Here is a 16,953-nt window from a genome sequence, read left to right as displayed (position 1 = left end):
ATCGATCAGCTGCCTCCTGCACACTCCCTACTGGGGATGTGCCCGCAACTGAGGTACATGCCCTTGACCGGAATCGAACCTGGGGCCCTTCAGTCCGCAGGCCAACGATCTATCCACTGAGCCAAACCAGTTAGGGCAACATATGTATTTCTTTAAAATTTTTTAAAATTTATTTATTGATTTTATAGAGAGAGGAAAGAAGAGAGAAATATCGATTTGTTGTTCCACTTATTTATGCATTCACCTGGGTCTTAAATGACAGCCTCTGATTGAAATCCAATTTGCAGTGTGTGATCTGGGCTTTGGGATTCAAAATACCTTGGATACAGAGGACAGTAGGAAAGGTTGAACTGGTGAAAGATGTTTTTGCTTCTGTATTTATGCCCCTCTGGACTTGTGTTTCTCAGCAGCTCTGTCTCCTAATGTCTCTTCTAGCTACTGTGTCTCTTAGTGGCTCTCCACACCCCTGTCTATCTCTGTGATCCGGCCTGGCATCTCTGTTCCCCGAGATCTCTTCAACATATTCCTATCTACATGGCTCTCAGAATCTCCATCTTCAGCTATTCATGTCTGTGTTCCAGAATCTGGTTCTCTTACCTTCCTTTGTTTTTGTACTGTAAGTATCTCTTTTCCAACTGAATTGTGCTCTCCTGGAAGGCATGAACCCTTTATTATTCCTCTGGGTATCCCCGCTTAAAGCCGAGCATATAAGAGTCTCTCAGCAACGTTTATATTTGAATGAAGGATTTTTCTGAGGAGTAAGGGACTCGCAATCTCCTGTTGCTCCCCGGCTCCCGCGGAGCTGGCTGTCTGGCCCTGGGCCAGCTAGAGAGTTGGGCGGAGGGTGTGGCATTGAGCTGCTGCTCTTGGGTTCTTTCCCCAGGTGACACAACTCTTTGAAGGCACTTTGCCATGTCCTAACCCTCTGGGCAAGAGACCAGAGCAGTCAGCACACTCCCGGACGCCCCGCCCCCTCGGCCGGCCCCGCCCCCTCCGCCATTGGAGGAGCGCGGGCAGCCGGCTCCGCCTGCTCCGTCGGCCCCGCCCAGTTGCCCGTTGGAGGAGCGCCGGCAACCGGCCCCGCCCACTTTCCGGTCCCGCCCACTTCGCCATTGGAGGAGCGCCGGCAGCCGGTTGTGGGAGAGGCGTGGGAAAGATGGCTGCGGCGTGTCGGAGCGTGAAGGTATCCGGGTCCTCGCCCCTGCGGCTTGCCCGCTGAACCTGCTGGGACTTTGGCGGCCGTGGAAGTAGAGGGAAGAGATCGGTGCCGGGAAAAATGGTCACGCGATTCTAGGCCCGGTATTGCGGCGGTGGGGCTCGGGAGGTGAAGGTCAACTCTCCGCAGCACGTGTATGTGGGGTGCCTGGGTGGACTCTCTCGGGATGAGAAGCGTAGAGTTGTCGTCGGTAAGGAGAGGGGCACGCCTGGAGAACGGGCAGATGAAAGGATCTGCACAGCGTAACCGTTGACGGTACCTCTTCACAGGGCCTGGTCGCCGTAATAACCGGAGGCGCCTCAGGCCTAGGACTGGCCACAGCGGAGCGACTGGTGGGACAGGGGGCCAGTGCTGTGCTTCTGGACATGCCCAGCTCGAATGGGGAGGAGCAGGCCAAGAAGTTAGGGAAGAGCTGCGCCTTTGCCCCAACCGATGTAAGTGGGGTCACTTCACCCCCCCCCCTGCAAGTCACCAACCTGGGAACCCATGAGTCCCTCCCTCCCATAGGCTGCTGTCTGTGTGAGGGGTGGGCCCGTCTCCTTTTCTTAAAAACAAAACTAAACAAAACAGTTTTATTGATTTTTAGAGAAAGAGGAAGGGAGAGGGAGAGAGACAGAGAAACATCCATGTGAGAGTGAAACATCCATCAGCTGCCTCCTACCTGGGATTGAGTGGGCCACCCAGGCATGTGCCCTGACCAGGAATCGAACTGTCAACCTTCTGCTGCACTCTACCACACCCAACCAACTGAGCCACACTGGCCAGGGCAACCCATCTCCTTTTCCCTTCACAACAGTGGGGATGGGGATTGGACATGTCACGATCTCCTGGAGGGGATATGTATAGTTTGAAAAACTCCTAGTGCCCTGTAATTTTATATTTACAAAGTTGAAAAACTTTTCATGAAAAAAACTACAGACAGTAAAGCTTGATGCAATCATCTTAGCAGGTAGGGGCACAAAAAAGCTAGTCTGTCTTCATATCACTAATTCTCAAAACAGTGCTCTGATTCACAGCAATTGAGAATCTCCACTCATATGTGAAATTATCCAAAGACGGCATAGATTTAAAAAAACGTTTTGAAACACTGCTCTGTAGTACCTGACATTTTCAGCTTTCTCCAGTTTTCTCTTGGCCTCTCCCTTGCTTATATAATTCTGCTGCCCCTCCCATAGGTTTAGTGGGGAGTGTGTGTGCTGGGTGATGAGTCCCTCCTCCACTTCTCCTCCTGAAGGTGACCTCAGAGAAGGACGTGCAAGCAGCTCTGGCTTTAGCAAAAGAAAAGTTTGGCCGTGTGGATGTGGCAGTCAATTGTGCAGGCATTGCGGTGGCCCTCAAGACATACAACTTAAAGAGGAACCAGGCCCATACCTTGGAGGACTTCCAACGAGTTATCAATGTGAGGCCTTGGAGATTCTCTAGGACCTAGAGTCTAGGGGTAGGAATAAGATGTGTTGGGCTGTGGGTGCTCCCAAAGCTTTTAGGGGACAAAACCTGCCTCAGTCTCAAGTTCTAACCATGTCTCTACCGGTCCTCTAGGTCAGTGGTCGGCAAACTGTGGCTCATGAGCCACATGCAGCTCTTTGGCCCCTTGAGTGTGGCTCTTCCTAAGTCTTAGGAGTACCCTAATTAAGTTAATAACAATGTACCTATCTATACAGTTTAAGTTAAAAAAATGTGGCTCTCAAAAGAAATTTCAATCGTTGTACTGTTGATATTTGTCTCTGTTGACTAATGAGTTTGCCGACCACTGCTCTAGGTGAATCTCATAGGAACCTTCAATGTGATCCGCCTTGTGGCTGGTGAGATGGGCCAGAATGAACCAGACCAGGAAGGCCAACGTGGGATCATCATCAACACCGCCAGCGTGGCTGCCTATGAGGGCCAGGTGTGTGAGCAGGGGCAAGGCTTGTGCCTCCTCAGTGACCTGTTGGGGGCCCTCCCACCTATGACCTTCACTCTTTCTCCAGGTTGGACAAGCTGCATACTCTGCTTCCAAGGGGGGCATAGTGGGCATGACACTGCCCATTGCTCGGGATTTGGCTCCCATGGGCATCCGGGTGATAACCATTGCTCCAGGTAAACCTATCCCCTCCCTGCCACACCTGGGATTGGGTGGGATCCATGGGCCATTGAGAGGGAAGAATAGCAGCAGCAGCAGCCGTCCATCCCTGGGCATAGGGAAGCACTACAAGTAGGGCCGGGGCGGGGTAGGGGGGGACAGGGTAAACATGAAAGCAAGGGCGGGTCCCTGACTCTGTCTTGTCTAGGTCTGTTTGGCACCCCACTGCTGACCAGCCTCCCAGAGAAAGTGCGCAACTTCCTGGCCAGCCAGGTGCCCTTCCCCAGCCGACTGGGCCACCCTGCTGAGTATGCTCATCTGGTACAGTCCATCATCGAGAACCCATTCATCAATGGAGAGGTCATCCGGCTGGATGGGGCCATCCGCATGCAGCCTTGAAGGGAGGGGGCAGACGAAACACACTCTCTTCCACCCATCCTTCCCCTGGCATACTATACTCCAGCTTGGGAGGAAGCCTGGTAGCCATTTTATAACTCTGCCCACTAATCACCTTCTGTGCCTAATAAAGTCTATTTCTTACAGGAAGTGGGCAGTGCTGTGTGCTGGGGGAACTGACATGGGGGAAAAGGTGAATGGGTGAAGACTGACAGATGCACAGATCCCAGGGGTGACATGGGAAAAGCAGTGCCTCACACCTTTGGGTCCTATTCTAACACGTGGCCTTGATTTTAGTGAACAACTTTATTACCTATGCTCACAAGTAGGGGTACTGGCTCAGCTATCTTCCTCTGGGAAATGGAAGGGGATCTGCAGCATTTTCCTCAAACTGCTAGCTTCTATGGGCTTCATGGGAGAGGGGGAAGGAAGAAATGACCATCTTGAGCTCAGCGGCCACTGGTGTTGAACTGGAGGTTATGTGGGACCGCAGCTTGACCGGTGTAGATCACTGAATTCAGGTAATTCTGCCTGTGAAAGAATTGCAGAGGCCTCAACCAATGGGCTTTCCCTTTTCCCTGTCTTTCTGGCCTTCACCATTCCTCCCTACCCCTTGGCAGTCATCCCTGCTGCCACCCCCTAGAACTTACTGGGCTTTGTGGTCATAAGCCAGCTGCTGGTTGAAGGAGCCCAGCCCTCTCCGGAATTCAGCACATAGTTGCCTCTCCTGTTCTTCAAGCTCCATGGATGCTTGGGCCAGGCATGCGGCCTGTCTTCCCCATTCGGCATCCCGTGCTTGTTCGGCCCGGCGCTGCACCTCCTTTTCACGCCATTGCGCCGCCTGGGCTTTCTTGATGCTGGTTTGCTTCTCTGGAATCACGCCCTTCCCCTTCCCGCCATAGGGCAGGATCCGGGAGGCAGGGTTGGCCATCACAGGTTGTGGGGTGATCTGGGGTTTTTCATTCACTAGGTCACTCTTGATCTGGGTATGGATGTCTTTCAAATTGGCTTCCTGTTCACGCCGATATTCTTGCAGCCGTCGCTCAGCCACCTCAGCTGCCTGGAGGGATCCCCAAATGGGAGAATTTGGGTGCCCAACCTCAGGGAACTTTCAGTCACAGGGGAAGGGGAGACATGGCCCTATTCTCCATCTCAAGGGCAGAAGGAACAGAGGTATTGCATGGCCCTTGAATGACCTAAGGTGGGGGAAGGGGTGGAATGGACAGAGAACTTCCCTTCCCTCTGGAAGCCTTTAGGCTGAGCAGCTGGGGAAGGCAGGGCAGAGTTCTGTTCCCTAGTCAGCCTGAGTTGAGGTGGGGAATGGTATCTTCTGCCCTAAGAGTCCCCTTGGATAAAGGGGGAAGTCCTCAGGTAGATGAGAGGGATGGTGTTGATTGAGAATAATTGTGAGGAGCAGCTGTGGCTAAGACTCCCCAGGACTTTGTTCAGGGGGTTAGGGAGGGCTCAGAGCGCTGGATGGCTCAGGCCATACCTGGGCTTTGTGGGCATTGGCCATGGCATACTTCATGGCTATGCGGCAAGACTCCTCCAGCTTGGCCAGCTGGACGGCCCGAGTTTCCACAGCTATGCGCAGCTTCTCACGGAGCTCATCTACACAGAGAAATTTGACCAGGGCCCTGTACTGGCCTGCTTCATTCTGGGTTTGCCCATTCAGCCATTTGTTCAACAAGCATAGTTGGTGTGTGTGTGTGTGTGTGTGTGTGTGTGTGTGTGTGTATGCATGTTTCGGAGTGGGGGTAATATCCTAATTGTAGGCATGTAGAGTGAGCTGCTCTGTCAGGCTAAGGATAGCCAAAGTGGCAGTAACAAGGATTTCTCAAGTGCCTAACTGAAAGATGCCTCCAGTGGACCTGGATCCCAGTGCCAGCTCTTCTGTTGCTTCTGAGCTGTGTGATCTTGGGGAAATCACTCCATCTCTCTGGGCCTCAGTCTAAGAGCCATGTGTTGGGTTCTGAGGACACCAAATTGATTTTGAGAGAGAGAGGAAGGGAGAGGACAGAGAGATAGAAACATCGATGAGAGAGAAACATCAATCAGCCACCTCCTACACACACCCTACTGGGGATTAAGCCTGAAACCCGGGCATGTGCCCTGATTGGGAATCAAACCATGACCTCTTGGTTCATGGGTTGACCCTCAACTACTGAGTCACACTGACTGGGTTTATGGGAACTTTAGGCAGTGGGTGAGAGGACGGCTTCTAGGAGGAGGTGATCCTTGAAATACAGGTTGCATATTAGCCAAGAAGCAAAGGGCATTTCAGGCCACTGGCATAACCTGAGCAAAGGTATTAACACTTAAACCTACCACACTGGTCTTGCAGTTTCTAGAGCATGCCAGACACTCCTGCCTCGTGGGTTTGCAAAAGATGTTACTCTTGGCTCAGCTTTCTTGCTTCCCTGTCTTTGCTCAAATGTTACTGCTTCAATGAGGTCTTCCCTCTCTCTCCTACCTAGAATGACAACCTGCCTACCTCCAACATTTATTTCCCTTCCCTGATTTTTCTCCCTAGAATTTGTCACCATCCAATATATTCTACATTTAAAATTATTTTTGCCTATTGCCCGTCTCTCTCCTCACTAGAAGGTAACCGGAGCGGGGAGCAAACCCACAGCCCAGGTACACGCATCCTTGACTGGGAATTGAACCTGTGACCCTCTGGTGAGTGGGCCGACACTCTAACCACGGAGCACACCAGCCAGGGCTAAACGGATTTTCTTGAAGGCATAGTTCTGTGGGCTTCTGGAGGGTGCCTATCTTGTTTACTTTGGTCTTCAACTGATCATTCAGCAACGATTTATTGAGCTCCCTACACAGTGGTAGGCCCTGTACTAGGCAACTGGCATACAGGTGTGCGAATGAGACATATGGATCATCTTTAGTGAGCCAACATTTTGGGGAGAAGACTGACATCCACAAATACTTTCAGAGTTAGTTACATCTGTAAGTGGTACAACAGAACAGAATGCTGTATAATAGGGGTAACTGAAAGGTGGGCAGTATGAGTAAATAAGAGATGGTCCTTGCCCTGGAAAGGCTTACTCCAATGGAAGAGGACGACGTGGCCACAGATAATGTCATAGTAATGGTAGCTACTGGTCATTGAGCACTGACTTAAAACCCTTACGTGGTGACCCACTGCCTACACAATAAAGTCACAATGCCTTAGTTTGGTGTTCTCTCTTCCTCCGAACTCTCAACCCTGGAATGCACTGATACTAAACTGTGTGTAAATCCTAAACCAGACCATTCACAGACCCAGTGCTACAGATTGTGCTGCACACACAGAATCTCATTTCATTCTCACGTGAGCTCTATGTGCAATGGATTCATTCCCATTTTAAAGACAAGAAAGCTGAAGCACAGAGAGAAACATTCATTTGCCCAAACCAGCTAGTAAGTGGCAGAGCTATTAGGTCTGTCTTTTCTTTACTGTGCTGCCTCCAGGTAATGAAATGCTAGGATTGTCCAGCTGGCATGGCTCAGTGGTTGAGCATCGACCTATGAACCAGGAGGTCATGTTCGATTCCCAGTCAGGGCACATGAGGGTTTCGGGCTTAATCCCCAGTGTGGTGTGTGCAGGAGACAGCCAATCAATGATTCTCTCTCATCATTGATATTTCTCTCTCTCTCCCTCTCCCTTCCTTTCTGAAATCACTACACATATATATTTAAAAAAAAAAAAAAGAAATGCTAGGCTGATGGGGAACAATGGCTATACTGTCAGTTACTGAAGAAAGTCAGGGAGCTTGAGGTCTGATCAATCTTTCAGCAGCAGCCCTAGGGGTAATTGGACCTTGTCTCTCCCCCCCCCCCGCCCCCCGCCGCCCCCGCCACCACCTCCAGTTCTGGTCTCCTGGGTGCTGTCCCCGACTTGGGACTTTTTCCTACCAGGCCTCAGGTCTCAGCCTGGAGGGCCCAGCTACTTACTGGTGCGCCTTTCATCAGCCCTGGCTTGCTGTCGCTCCTGTATCTGCTTATCCAGGTTGTGCTTCAACTGCTCCTGCTGCATTCTGATGGTCGCGGCCCTCCCTGGGTCCTCCCCAGCGAAGCACTGTAAGCTGGATGGGCCATAGTGGGCATCATTGTTAGCGCAAAGGGCTTGAAACCCCTTCCAGAGTTGGTCTGGACCCCAAAGGTTAAATTCACGCTTATTCTTGAGCTGTTGTTTCTGCTCGCGAAACTCTTGGACTTTTTTGGCCAGGCGACGTGTCCGTTCTGCGTCTTCCTTTTCTAGCATCTGCGCTACCATATCATAGTGGACCTGGGCGGTACCTGGGGGTGGTGGGCAGGGACATGGAGGAAGCCCCACGGGAGGGACAGAGCCCACTCAGCATGGCCCCTGCCCCTAAGGCCCACCCGGTTGGTTCCACCACCCCCAGGCCTCAAGGCCCCACTTGGAGGCAGAACTGCCTTACTTAGTCCACTCAGTCCCGTTCATTCTCCTCCTTGGCAGGCCTCTGGCCTTGGGCTTTTACCGTAAGCTTCTTCCTTGCACCGCTCTCTGATCTCCCGAAGCTTCCGCTCTTCTACCTGGCTGTTCAGGGTTCCAACATCCACCTGATCCCAAAGAAATTAGCTAAATTGTGGCAGAGGCCCAGCAGCAGGCCTTACTCTGCTCAGAAATCCTGTTTAAAAATCCTCCTATAGATTCCTAATACCTACTGGATAATAGTGTTGCACCTATAGCCCGGCCAGCATGGCTCAGTGGTTGAACATTGTCTTATGAACCAGGAGGTCACGGTTCAATTCCCGGTCAGGGCGCATGCCTGGGTTACAGGCTCAATCCCCAGAAGGTGGCGTGCAGGAGGCAGCTGATCAGTAATTCTCTCTCATCATTGATGTTTCTGTCTCTCTCTCCCTCTCCTTTCCTCTCTGAAATCAATAAAAATATATTTCAAAAAAAATAGTGTTCCACCATCTCAGCATGGTTCGGAAGCCCCTTGATAATTTAACTCCTGCTCGTTCTCCTACCTCATCTCGGTACCCTCTCCCCTGTCCCACCCTCAGGAGCTCCTCGCTTACAGTTTCCTGCACATCTTAGTCCGTTTTGCATAGACAGCTTTTGCTCCGGCCACTTAGAACACTTTTCATCCGTTCTTTATGGAAACCTACTCATCCCTCCAGCACAGGCTGCACTTTCCTGACCCCTCCGGCAGGTGTACTCCCACAGGATCTCAGACCCACTGTCCGCATCATATTGAAGTTGGCCTCTTGGTGATTTCCTCCCCCAGACTGTGAGTCCATTAAGGGCCGAGACTGGGCCTCAGCTTTGTGTCGCTCCTGTGCAACCCACTGCTTGGCACAGAGCAGGCCCTAGGAAGTGCTGGCCAACAGGATCTTAGTCACACCACGCAAGCCTCAGCCAACCACTTACTTGGGTCAGGCACTCTGCTCTGGTTGACAGGGCTGCCACCCTAAGTTAATACCTTTAGCCTCCGAGGAGGAGCTTAGAGCTCAAAGACCTGGGACTCATCCCAAGCTACACACGTAGTACACAGCAGACCTGGCCTTGAGTGCAGGTGTGGGGTCTTTTCCACAATACATGCGGCATCCTCCCTTCACCCATCCCCCAATCTATTTTTTTCTTTTTTTTTTAATATATTTTATTGATATTTTTACAGAGAGGAAGGGAGAGGGAGAGGGATAGCGAGTTAGAAACATCGATTCAGCTGCCTCTTGCAGCCCCCTACTGGGGATATGCCCGCAACCCAGGTACATGCCCTTGACTGGAATCGAACCCGGGACCCTTGAGTCCGCAGGCCGACGCTCTATCCGCTGAGCCAAACCAGCTAGGGCAATTTTTTTCTTAAACTACCAATGTTTTCTCTTTATTTTGATTGTACTTCATTCATTTAAACCTTTTCAAAATTGTGCAAAGGGGAATACAGTTTCGTGAAGAACGTGTCCCTCCCATCTCTGCCCTTCAGCCTGGCTAACAGTCTCTTATGTAGCCTTCTACAGAGAGTTTAGGTATATGCAGTACCAATATCCTTTGGACTTCTTTTGGTTCCACGCTAGTTGTCTTTCAAGAACCAGGCCTGTTGGCCCAGAGCTGACTGGAGCCAACTGTCACAGCTCTTCTTCCCCAAGTCTCTTCCCCTGCAACCCCAACCACCTTCCCAGGCCCTTCCTGTGCCTATAGGTGGGTGCTTTCTCTCCCTCTCCTTCCTTTCCATCCCCAGGGCCTGCTCAAATGAGGGAGGGGCCCTGACCAGTGTGCTCAGTGGTTGAGTGTTGACCCATGAACCAGGAGGTCATGGTTCCATTCCCGGTCAGGCACATGCCCGGGTTTCAGGCTCGATCCCCAGTACAGGGCGTGCAGGAGGCAGCAGATCCATGACTCTCTCTCATCATTGATGTTTCTATCTTTCTCTACCTCTCCCTTTCTCTCTGAAATCAATGAAAATATATTCAAAACAAAACAAAACCCCCCAAAAACATATTTTTTAAAATCCAGGGAGGGGGTAACAGGTACTGCTATGTTCTTCTCCAGGGGCAAAAGTGAGGTGGCTCTGGGTCCCAAGAAAGTCCCACTGCCCACTCACCCCCATGGTTCGGGTGCGCACATCAAGGAATCGTTTCTGTCGCTCCAATTCGCGATTTCGTCTAGCCTCAGTGGCTGCCACCTCCTTGGGATCTGGTGGCAGGCTGTAGGGAAACATCTGGAGAAAGGGTGAGGTAGGATGCCCCATCAGTGCTAGACCCCACCCCCATTCCTTTCTCCCCATAGTATCTCACCGGTTGGTTAGTGATTCCTACTGATTTTACTTCCTGTTATATTTCATATTCGTATCCTCCATCTCTGCTGTGGCCACCTGAATTCAGGCCTCACAATCTGGTGCCAGTCTACCCCCACCTGCTGGGTTTAGAAGAGTGTCTCCATGACCTCCTCCCTGCTCCCCTTTCTAAGTCTCAAACTTACAACACTCTCCCTTTCACTTTATGCTTTATTCCGTTTTCCTCATTTCAGCAAATGGCACCACCATTACCCCTTTATTTATTTTTATTATTCTGCAGTCAAATGAAAAGCGACAGGGCTTAAAATTGCCTGTGTCCCTTCATACTTAGGTCAGCCCGTTTTGGGCATGCAGCCAGCCAAAGCCACAGCTCAAAACATTGCGCAAACATAAATCTTATCATGTCCCTCAGGCAGTCTGCGCTAAGACTGACAAAATGTGTTTCTAAGGGCACAGGGCCCTTCGGCCATTAGGAAATCATCCTAACACAGAGAGCTCAGCTAATCTGAGGCAAGAAATCAGACTTGAGGTTTTTGAAGTAGATTGGGATCTAAAGCTTGAAATATTCATACCTTACATTTTTAAAAATTTTACCGTGTTTCTCACCTGCTTAAAACACTCCACTTGCCTTCTCACTGCACTTAGAATCAGATCCAAACTCCTAGACATGAGCTTCCAAGATCCGCTTCCTGCACACCCCTCCAGCTCATCTCATGCCAGCAGCACCCCTGCTTACAGCACCCCAGGTGCAAAAGTGAGTCCTCCAACAACACAGCTGTTCCCACCGCAGGGCCTTTATCCACCGTTTTGTTTGGAATACCATTCCTACAGCTAGTTCCCATCTTAAAAAAACATTGTGCCCTGGCCTATTTGTTCAGTGGGTTGGAGCACTGGCCCTCGGACCTAATGGTTGCGGGTTGGATTCCCAGTCAAGGACGCATACCTGGGTTGCAGATTCGCTCCTTGCTCCTGTAGGGGTGCATGCAGGAGGCAATCAATTGATGAGTTTCACATTGATGTTTCTCTCACATTGATGTCTATCTCTATCTCTATCTCTCTCTCTCTCTTTCTATCTCTATCTCTATCTCTATCTCTATCTCTATCTCTATCTCCATCTCTATCTCTTCTTCCTCCCTTCCACTCTCTTTCAAAATCAATGGAAAAAATATCCTCGGGTGAGGATTAAAAAACACACAACCAGCCCTGGCCAATTTGGCTCAATGGATAGAGTGTCGGCCTGCAGACCAAAGGGTCCCAGGTTCAATTCCAGATAAGAGCATGTACCTAGGTTGCAGGCTCCTACCCAGCCTGGACTCTGGTCAGGGCTCATGCAGGAGGCAACCAATCGATGTGTTTCTCTCACATCAGTGTTTCTCTCTGTCTTTCCCTCTCTCTGAAAATCAATGAGAGAAAAAAAAATTCTTGGGTGAGGATTTAAAAAACACAAAAATTTTGTAACTGTGAAATATTAGATACACACAGGAGAATATATATAACCTGTATGTAAGTTAGGAAGCATGATAAAATAGAGACCCATGAACCAACTCTCCAACTTAGGAAATAGAACATGATCAATATTAAGTATCTTGTATCTCTTCTCCCTTATCCTTACCCTGAGAGATAACCATTGTCCCAAATGTTACCACTCCCTTACTAATATGCATTAATACACTGTGTGTACCATTCCCCGAACAACATTTTAAAACATTTTCTCGTCTTGGGACTTTATAGAATATCATGAAGAATGTATTATTTTACATCTTGCTTTTTTTCACTCATGTTCATTCTATCATTTAACAAATACTTGTGAAGTGCCTCACTGTCACTCTTCTAAGCATTGGGAGACATCAAGGAGCATAAGTGATAAAAAGCTGAGTCCTTGTGGAGGTTATTTTCTAGTGGGGCCAGACACACAATACAACAAAGAGTGCATTAAACAGTTTGTAAGATGATGATAAGTGCTATGGGAAAAAATATAGAGCACGATAAGGGGCAATGAAAGTGCCAAGGAAATAGAAGGGGGTGTTTCAATTTTAAATATGGACATCAGGGGACACATAACTAAGAAGGTAATATTTGATTGAATACTTGAAGAAGTTGAAGGAGTCATCTATGCAGCTATCTAGGAAGAGAACACTTCAGGCAGAGGGAACAGCAAGTGTGAAGGCCTTAAGATGGACACACATTTGCCCAACCGGTGTGGCTAAGTGGTTGAGCATCAGTCTATGAACCAGGAGGCCACAGTTCGAATCCCGGTCGAGGCATATGATGTTTCTCTCCCTCTCTCCCCCCCCCGCCCCCAATTTGTGGGCTATATCCACAGTGTGTGTGTGTGGGGGGGGGGGGAGGGGCGGTGCAAGAGGCAGCTGATCAATGATTCTCTCTCATCATGGATGTTTCCATCTCTCTCTCCCTCTCCCTTTCCTCTCTGAAATCAAAAAAGATATACTTAAAAAAAGATGGACACACAAAAAAAATAAAAGAAAAAAATAAAAAAAGATGGACACACATTCAAGGGAACAGCAGGAGGCAACTGTGTGAGCAAAGGAGAGGTAGGTAGGAAATGTCATTAGAGAGATAATGCAGGAGCTAGACTAGACCATGTAGGACTTTGCAGACCATTGGAAGGCTGTGGCTTTTACTTGGAAACAGGCAGCCATTGGAGGGATTTGAGCAGTGGAAGTGATGTGTTTTGCTTTTGATTTTTAAAGGACAACTCTGGTTGCTGTGTTAACAATAGACTGGGATTAGGGGAGGCAAGGCTACAAGCCAGAAGACCAGACAGGAGGCTATAGAGTTGTCCAGGCAAGAGACGATGGTGACTCACACCAGGTTGGGAATAGCAGAGGTGGTGAGAAGTGGTCACATTCTGGATATATTCTGAAGGCAGAACTGATAAGACTTTCTGATGGATTGGATGTGAGGTGTGAGAGCAGTGTCAAGAATAACTTCAAGCCTGGCTGGTGTTTCTCAGTGGACTGAGCGTCGTCCTATGCACCAATAGGTCGATGGTTCGATTCCTGGTCAGGGCACATGCCTGGGTTTTGGGTTCGGTCCCTAGTAGGGGGCATGAAGTAGGCAGCTTATTAATGTCTCTCTCCCCATCTCCTTTCCGCTCTCTCTAAAATCAATAAAAACATATTTTAAAAAAGAGTAACTTTAAGGATTTGGGCCTACAGAAGGATTATACATCTTTATCTCATTGCCCTCAAGTTTAGCTACATGATTTGCTTTGCCCTTTCCAGTGAGAGAATTGACACGTGTCATTGCCAAGCAGAACTAAGAGCCAATAGGTGATAGCCACTTTTTCTCTTCACTCTCTGCTATGAGACTGGCAATGTCCCAGGTAAGGGCTGCTCCTTCAGCCTGGGTCCTGGAGTGGTGACATAGAGCAGAGATGCAGCCAACCCAAGGAGCAGGAGTGAGAAATAATTTTTTAAAATATATTTTTATTGATTTCAGAGAGCAAGGGTGAGGGAGAGAGATATAGAAATATCAATGATGAGAGAGAATCATTGATCGGCTGCCTCCTACACACTCCCCCTATTGAGGATTGAACCCACAACTCGGGCATATGCCCTGACTGGGAATTGAACCATGACCTCCTGGTTCATAGGTCAACATTCAATAATGTTGGTCTTTATAAGCTTTTGAGATTTTGGGGTTGTTTGTAACCTCAGCATAATTTAGCTTATCCTGACTGATATAAGGGAATCTACAGCTATAAGGCAATAGGAGACCTCTAAGGGAGTAGTGAGTGTAGATGGATAAGAATGTCCTAGGGGAAACAGGGAGAAGAGCCAGCACTGTAGGCTAAGCAGGAATGGCCAGTGAGGTGGAAGAAAAACCAGGAGTGTGGTGTCAGAGAAGCCAAGTGAAGAAAGTGCTTTTGGGAGGAGAGAATGAATGACTGATAATGGGTTAAGAGGAGAACTGAGAACTGTGTGTACTTAATAATATGAGGATTGCTGATGACCATGACAAAAACATTTTTAGTAAAGTTGTGGGGATGAAAGCCTGATTGCAGTGGTTTCAATAAAGACAAGGACTCTGTGGCCCAAATAACCCAGTTTATTTATTTTTAGTTGCAAGAGAAAAAGAGGGAGGAGGAATCTGTAGATTACAAGAGACTTATATATACAAGTGGGAAAGTTTCTGTAGCATATACCTAGAAGTGGAAGTGCTGGATCCCAGCACTTAAAGTATATTTAACTTTCAAGATAATGCTAACTTGTTTTCCAAGGAGATTGTACCAACAGTGTATAAAAACTACAGTGTAGCCTGGTCGGTGTGGCTCAGTGGTTGAGCATCAACCTATGAACCAGGAGGTCATGGTTCCATTCCCAGTCAGGGCACATACCCAGGTTTTGGGCTCTATCCCAGTGTGGGGTGTGCAGAAGGCAGCTAATCAATGATTCTCTCTCATTGTTGTTGTTTCTTTCCTTCTCTCTCTCTTTCTCTCTCTCCCTTCCTTTCTGGAATAATTAAAAAAACCAAAAAACTACAGTGTATAAAAACGTAGGCACTCCACATCTTCACCAACACTTGGTATTGCAGGCTTTATAATTTTTGCCCATTTGTGCTTATAAAATTATAATTGATTTTGATTGGAATTTTCCTTATTGCTAATGAGGTTGTACATCTTTTCATGTGTATTTTGGTCATTTTTGTTTACTCTTCTCTGAAGTGCCCATTCACATCTTTTGTTCCTTTTTTATTTTTTTAAACTTTATTTTTATTTATTTTTAAATAATTATTGTTGAAAGTATTACATATGTCCTCTTTTGTTCATTTTAAAAAATATATATTTTATTGACTTTTTACAGAGAGGAAGGGAGAGGGATAGAGAGTTAGAAACATCGATGAGAGATAAACATTGATCAGCTGCCTCCTGCACACCCCCCACTGGGGATGTGCCCGCAACCAAGGTACATGCCCTTGACCGGAATCGAACGTGGGACCCTTCAGTCTGCAGGCTGACACTCTATGCACTGAGCCAAACCGGTCAGGGCTCATTTTTTAAATAATCAGGTTGTTTGCTCTTTTCTTATTAATTTTATGAGTTCCTTATGTATTCTATACAACAATCATTTGTTAATTTATATGTGGCAAACATCTCTAATTTGTGGCTGGTCTTTTCATTTTTTTATTATTTTTTAAAGTTTTTATTATTTAAGAAATCCCCTGAGGTCATAAAGATATTCTCCCATATATTCTTCTAAAATTTCTAAAGTTTTGCCTTTCTCATTTAAGTTTTTAACCTATTTGGAATTATATTTTGTATATGGTATGAGGTAGGGATTCAATTTGATTTGCCCCCAAGCTCCATTTCCTGTCAGATTGCTGTCCTTTGATCATTTTATTCCCTCAGCCTGATGATGACTGTTTCTCCAAGTTGAACTTCATTTATGGGTCCTCTTCTAGATTCTGTCAACCAAACGTTCTCACTTTCTTGCACCTGTCCTAAGACTAAGACTCTTCTCAGCCTCAGGACTAACCCCAGCCTACTCATTCCATATGTCACCACAATACTTACATTGTGGTGACATATGGAATGAGTCACTGAAGGGAAGATTCCATAGATATTTTAAGCTTCTTGGACTGCTAAGGCCATGGCCTTAGTAATGAGTAGGTTTAAGGTGACAGGAAGATGAAGGGATGGAAGAGAGGGATATAAAAGATGGGGAATAGAGAGGGGGAAAGGACAGAGAGGGTAGAGTTGGGGGGCAGCGAAAGAAGGGGGAACAAAAGGATGGGGCAGAAGGGGATGGAGAGGAGGACATAGGATAGAGATGAGTCATGAAGAGGAAGATAGGAAGTGGGGAGAAGAGAAGGATAAAGGGTTCATACAAAATACCTTTCTCAGCAAGGACTCCCAAGTTTGAAGCTCCTAGTTGGGGTCCTGCTTCAGGAGCCAACAAGTGGCTCAGATCCACGTCTGCTCTTGGGCTACAGCGTCAGTCTGTGAACTCTGCTTGGAAGAACGCGGGGGGGGGGGGGCGGGGGGAGTTGGGGTAGGGTAGAACCTCTGGACAGCCCGTATCCCTGTCGCTTGAGTACCCTTATCTCCCTTTACACCCCATTTCCCTTCACACCTCGTCCAACCTCGAACTTCATCCCCCTCCGCCTCCGCCCACAGCAAGGTCTGAGTTCATAGAACACCTAATCCTCCCGCTAGCCCCTCCTTCCCGTACAGTCCTTCCCGACCCTGTCCTTGTTTGAGCTTTGTAACCGGGCAGGCGGCAGCCACAGCAGATCTCCCACCTTCCTCCTGCCCCGGAGGGCATAACCCTACTGTGATTTCTGACTGGTCTCAGCAAGTTTGACTTCCAATCCCTCGCGTCTGCTTTCTCCGATGCGATTTGGTTTGTTTGCGGCGACTCTGTTGCCAAGCAACAAGGAAGGGGGCGGGCCCTAAACGCTTGTCGTAAGCTCGCATCCTGGCAACGGGTCAACAAAACTTTCACGCCAGCCGGAAAGCCCTCCTCCCCGGTTCCGGCCAGCGCCGGAAGCCGGAA

General features: G+C 48.4%; 2 protein-coding genes across 7 annotated transcripts; one reads left to right on the top strand and one right to left on the bottom strand.

The window, feature by feature from the left end:
* The first annotated feature begins 1,088 nt into the window (after positions 1 to 1,088).
* Positions 1,089 to 3,824, top strand: HSD17B10 (hydroxysteroid 17-beta dehydrogenase 10). 6 transcript variants are annotated; one of them, XM_006096130.3, is made up of 6 exons: positions 1,089 to 1,183; positions 1,486 to 1,650; positions 2,451 to 2,615; positions 2,976 to 3,104; positions 3,187 to 3,295; positions 3,487 to 3,824. In XM_006096130.3, exons 1-6 carry the CDS (start codon positions 1,157 to 1,159, stop codon positions 3,675 to 3,677), a joined length of 786 nt encoding a protein of 261 aa, XP_006096192.1. In that variant the 5' UTR covers positions 1,089 to 1,156; the 3' UTR covers positions 3,678 to 3,824. The 6 variants fall into 6 exon arrangements, with proteins under 6 accessions (XP_006096192.1, XP_023615813.1, XP_014317594.1 ...); XM_023760045.1 differs by having other exon boundaries at positions 1,114 to 1,253; XM_014462108.2 differs by having other exon boundaries at positions 1,114 to 1,406.
* A 127-nt stretch (positions 3,825 to 3,951) lies between these two features.
* On the bottom strand, positions 3,952 to 16,785 carry RIBC1 (RIB43A domain with coiled-coils 1). The gene is made up of 8 exons (XM_006096201.3): positions 16,700 to 16,785; positions 16,293 to 16,406; positions 10,244 to 10,360; positions 8,174 to 8,255; positions 7,626 to 7,970; positions 5,167 to 5,285; positions 4,325 to 4,734; positions 3,952 to 4,205 (listed from the first exon to the last, which is right to left on the bottom strand). Exons 3-8 carry the CDS (start codon positions 10,358 to 10,360, stop codon positions 4,124 to 4,126), a joined length of 1,155 nt encoding a protein of 384 aa, XP_006096263.2. The 5' UTR covers positions 16,293 to 16,406; positions 16,700 to 16,785; the 3' UTR covers positions 3,952 to 4,123.
* Positions 16,786 to 16,953: the final 168 nt, after the last annotated feature.

Source organism: Myotis lucifugus, unplaced genomic scaffold (genome assembly GCF_000147115.1).
Source record: "Myotis lucifugus unplaced genomic scaffold, Myoluc2.0 scaffold_169, whole genome shotgun sequence".
In the NCBI taxonomy this organism is placed as follows: domain Eukaryota; kingdom Metazoa; phylum Chordata; class Mammalia; order Chiroptera; family Vespertilionidae; genus Myotis; species Myotis lucifugus.
The sequence above is the reverse complement of the archived record's forward strand: the minus strand, read 5'-3'. Positions and strand labels throughout refer to the sequence as shown.